General features: G+C 30.8%; 1 protein-coding gene across 7 annotated transcripts in view; it reads right to left on the bottom strand.

Annotated features, from left to right (window-relative positions):
• Positions 1-5,384, bottom strand: part of Cep112 (centrosomal protein 112) — a 521,506-nt gene that overhangs the window by 464,468 nt on the left and 51,654 nt on the right. For all 7 annotated transcript variants that reach the window (XM_010616816.3, XM_010616812.3, XM_010616814.3 and 4 more), the window contains 2 exons: positions 2,866-2,959; positions 1,000-1,077 (listed from right to left, as the gene is read on the bottom strand). In XM_010616816.3, the coding sequence (XP_010615118.1) occupies positions 1,000-1,077; positions 2,866-2,959 (172 nt within the window). The remainder of the gene's footprint in view (positions 1-999; positions 1,078-2,865; positions 2,960-5,384) is intronic.

The following is a 5,384-nucleotide window of genomic DNA, read 5'->3' as shown; positions in this document are numbered from 1 at the left end:
ATATGAAATTTAAAAGCTAAACTTTTCAATTTAGCACTCAGAGCTGCAATACAACATTACCTGATAATATTGCCAATTAATTCCATATATAAGTCCCAAAGACACAGACAAAATGGTTCACTTATCCTTATCGTTTTCCTTACACTTGTTTTGGTCTCAAATTCTTTCTTCTCTTCATTTCCATGTATAAAAATCCTGCATTTCTCAGCCTTTGGACATACAGTACAATGTAAATTACTGATTAAAGTGGCTGCTCTTTCACGAAGTCTTCTTGAATTAGTTTGCTTCTTCATGTTTTCCCCCATTCTTCCCATCTGCAGTAGTTACATGCTGCATATTTATGTCTTGATCAACAACAAATACATTATGATGGTAGTCTTGTAAGATTATAACAGAGTCCCCCAAAGAAACTTCCCATCCCCTAAATGACATCATAGCTGTCATAGCTTTTATCTTTATTTAAAGTGTACTCCTCCTTATTAAAAAGTTTACTATAAAATAATATGCCATGTTAGGCCAGTATCAGTGTCAAACATCTCATGTTTATTTTATCTCTTAATTGGATCAAAAGGCTCACATTCAATAACTGAGCTATACCATTTGGGTCGTGTAAGTACACTGTGATGTTCACACAGTGACAAAACTACCTAATGACACATTTCTTAGGAGTGTATCATGTTAAGAAATGCATGACTGTCTTTACTTTCCATATAACTTGTTTTAATATTTTATATGTAGTATCTAAGTTATTACTTAACTCTTTTTCTATATATCTCATTTCATCAACAAGAAAGTTTGCTTGTCAAGGACAAGAACAGATATATTTCCATTTTTTTTTTGGAACACTGTTTCTCATTCCCATATTAAAGTTCTTCTCAAGGTCAACACAACACTAAATGTCTAACATCCAATTTTCAGCAGATAGAATTAAAATACTTCACGTTATCCAAATACAATATGATTCTGCCACATTAATATGTACATAAAATGAAATTTTACCCCGAGGTTCCAACTATTAAGGCGAGCTTCAATGTCACCGTCATCCAAAGAAACAGGAGATTTTTTCAAATGAATTTCCTGAAATACAAAAGAGAATAGAAAGGAAGGAAAGAAGGAAGGAGAAGAGAAGTAAAACAGAAAATAATGGAAGAAAGACATAAAGGAGGAAAAAAGGAGGTAGAAAAAGAAAGAAAAAGGACAAAGAGGAAGAAGAAAAATAAGAAAAATATGTCAGTCAGAGCAATGAGAGCTTTGTGTACTTATTTGGTAATGCTATATTCCCCTCACAAGAAAGGATTATATTACAACTAAGCTAAATTGCTCAGTTCTAACTAATGACTACTTATTACAGCTGCTTAGGGCTATGAGATGCCTTAACAATACATTCACATATTAACTAGATTTCAAAAAAATCAAAAGAATATTTTAAAAATTAATCCAGACTCCTTTCTGTAAGTTCTTTCACAAAAATTTCTAATTGTGTTATACCACAGCAGCTTGAAAGTGGCAGGGGAAGGCGGGGGGACTTGTAAAGATGAATTATTTGCTCCTGTTAAAATTAGTTAACAGGGAAGTTTTGTGTTGATGTCCAAGAAGCTCTTTGTTCTTAAACTCATTCCCATTCATACATTGAATATAAAGAGTAATAAGCTTTTGGATTCATATCATGAAAACACAATTATGGTGATTCTCTACTTTCTAAAAAGTAAAAATTCCATTTTTTCCTTTGTATAATTTATGATATTACATATTTTATATTACATATTTATCAACCAGATTGAAACTGTAAATAACTGAAGACAACCTAAAATCTGTGCCTAGACCTGAAAGCTCTAAAAGCTTAGAAAAATAAGTCTGTATAAAACAACAATGGCTACTTTACAGACCCAAAGGAATTATTTTGAAATTAAATTTGTTGACACATCATTTTCATGCTTTTCAAAGCCTCATTACCAATGAATAAACCTAGGACTATTTAAGTTAATATGAAGTGATGAAGAATAATAGACTCGATGTTCTGCATATTTTCCTGGTTGTCCACATTTCTATTCAACAAAATGTTAAGGTTATGTTATTTGTATATTATATTAAAATTCAGTACCACTTCTACTGGTGGTCCCTTGCTTTTTCTGTTTTTCTTTGTGAATAAAAATGTCTTAAATAAAATAATGTCTTGTTTAAGAATATGCATTGATTATAGTTACACAATCATTATTAAAATTTGGCTGCCCTTTATATCAAGTTTTATTTAATGACAAATCCCAAACTATCACTGAAGAAAATGCAATGAAATACTTTAAAGCAATATGTGCTACAGTTATATGTCATATATGATCCCTCTTGCATATAAAAATCACATTACCCAAGATAACCAGAGTTAATCTATAAAGACTGTAGGAAAGCACAGTTCCTCATTACAAAACTTATTCAAACCTAATCTATAATAAATATACAAGTGCAAAAGAAGCATTCATTTTTGAAGATACAGTTTAACTTCATCATGGAAACAGTATTTCCTCCTTTACTGTAAATTAATCCTAATTTCTTTTCCATTTTATGACCACTGAGTTATCTACTTGGTTATTCTAAATAAAAGGAGAAAGAAAAAATTTTAAAAATAGTTTCAAAGTTATGCTTAGATGCACAGGGGGAAAGGATAGACTGATTAGTATACCTCAGAATTATAGTGAATAATAGAATATACCAACCACACCATTATCTTTAACATCAAGATATTTACAAAAACCTCCAGACTTTATTCACTGTTTTTAAAGTAATTACTGAAACTTTAACAATATGAAATTGAAATTTTATGAAGTAATTTTTAAGCAACAAAAACCAAACAAAAGTGAAATCTGATCTTACACAATTCTTTGGGATAATACTTTGCCCATCTTCTTTGCAAGTTGCACTCATAGACTGAGATCTCCTTTGTAGCTTCCCAGTGTACTGTTCTTTACTAAGAGATCAAAATAATAATAATTAAAATTTAGAGAATTTAGAACACAGTATTCAGATCTAGGATCGTAATTTTTCTTTGGGAAATTAGATGACAGTTTATGTTAACAGTGATTCAAAAGCAGCAAAGATGTAAGTGTGTTTGTCACATTTTATTTCATTTAGATAAAATCAAAAGTAAAATGTCACATAAATGCTGTATACTTGCTTATAAATATATGCTGTTTTTAAGTGGGACAACAATGATCCATATATATTTAAATCTATCTCCCTTCTTTTCCCTCTTTCCTAAGTGTATGATGAGACAAAAATGAAGCACATAGTTGGACAAATCATTTTTTAAAGTAACCTAGCAAATTTTGTTGGATTCAGGATAAAACATTCAAATATATAAAATAAATTTTTCATTAGCTTAAAGTTTCAATTAATACAAAATCATGTTACTAAAGATTTTCAAAGTCTTTGATTTTAAAAAATATTGCGTTAACTCAGGTAAAATGTGAAAAGTACATGTTAAGCAAGTAACAGGCTTTAACAGATTTCACCAAAAAGGCTTTTCTCTTATAAAAAATATCAAACCAAAATACTATTCTCAAATATACCAGCTTAGCCTATAAATTCTTATATATATTTTAATTCAAGCTACTTCAAGAAAGCCCCAAGATTGTGAAGACTTATTTTCTAAACAGCCGCTTAAAGATATATGAAAGGGAAACTGAACATTGTAAGAGTGGATCCCCCCCACAAACATACAATTGTGCTTTCCACATTTTTGGTTAACCCCAGTCAACTGCAGTCTGGAAATAGTACATGAAAAATCCAAAAATAATAATTATAAATCTTTTAAATAACTTTTTATAACAGTCTATAACTGTCTTATTTTCTTATTAGTTATTATTGTTACATTACGATGCTTAATTTATAAACTGTATATTACTAGAAGTATGTGTGCATAGGAAAAATCATGGTGTATGTAGATTTCTGTAGTTTCAGAAGTCTTGGAAACTGTGGATAACCTATCCCCTCTGTATAACAAGTTAATGCTGTTAACTTTTAACCGTAAACCATGTCAGGATTTCCTTCATAAATAGTATATTACACTAAGGATTTCCAAAAGATAAATTACTAGTTCAAAAAGACAATGTTAAAACTAATGTATTTTTGGTAGTAAAACTGAAGTAATATTCTTTAGGCTGGTTGCTAAGTAATAGAGAATTTCTGAAAAAGCTGTTTTAAAGACAGGTATTGCTTTATACTTCTGTACTGTATCCCACTTGTCCAAATTATAGTTGAAAACAATGAGAAATAGATGAGGTAATATTTTGTACAAAAAAATTCATCAATGCACTTGAGCTGATATATGCATTTAGAACTCAATATGTGGGGCGAATAGACCTGACATACTAAGCAGTACCCTATTATTCTTTAAGAATTGATTAAACAATCATAAAAAGTGCTATGCTTAAAAATTGAAAAATGCTTAAATATTAAAGATAACTTCTCATAGAAAATTATTAATAAAAAGATGCCTGAAAGATTTATCTATTTATCGCACAGCGTACATACATAAAGCAACACATTTTTAATTCACAAGCCACTATCCTCTGTACCAATCAGCATTTTCCCCTTCACAACAAATAAAAAAACCTGTTATTTATTTTTCAACCAACTATTCTAGGTGATTTGTATTCATCCTGAAAGGGTATAAGTAAGATCTTCAGTAATTTCCCAGACATTCAAGCAAATAAATTCTCACCTATCTTTTCCCTAGTTGAACTCTCCAAAACATTAGGGACAGTGTTTTAAAGATGCCACATTGGCTCCATAGAACCATTCTTTCCAAGTTCTCACTTATCCTTTAGAAATATCCTCACAGTAACCTTGGCTAGCTTTTCTTTCTCTACACATTCCATACATGCTGTAATTCCAAGGTTCTGTGTCTAACCTCATTTATTTCCCTTTCACATGCTTTTCCTGGGTAACTCAATATACTAAATGGAAGCTTTGCTTACCAAATCTACATCTTCAGTCCAAATTTCTCTCTTAGCCATTACAAACACAAACTGTATAGTCCTGACTCCAATTCAACATGTTCAAAACTAAACTCATTAAGTTGTTCCTAAAACATGCTCCAAAGAAGGCCAAGTAAAGCAAAGTTATTGCAGAAGCCAGCTTCTTATAAACACAACTGAGCCAACTAAAGGAGAAGGTCAGTATCATTGCTAAAATCTGGTTGGCACATGAAAAATACACAAAAAAAATTTAATTTCTTTCCATGAGACTGTCTCCAGCTAGAAATACAATTAACTTGAACACTAAATAAGTACAAAGACAGCCTTAAATTCAGTGATGGGACTAGTGGTCAGGGTGAACAATGTTACAGCAAATGGGGGGCAAAATCAATCCAAAAGCCTCTATGAATAGCA

Source organism: Fukomys damarensis, unplaced genomic scaffold, assembly GCF_012274545.1.
Source record: "Fukomys damarensis isolate Sample0158 unplaced genomic scaffold, DMR_v1.0_HiC HiC_scaffold_23, whole genome shotgun sequence".
Lineage (NCBI taxonomy): Eukaryota > Metazoa > Chordata > Mammalia > Rodentia > Bathyergidae > Fukomys > Fukomys damarensis.
Note: the sequence above shows the minus strand (reverse complement) of the source record. Positions and strands in the feature narration are given on the sequence as shown.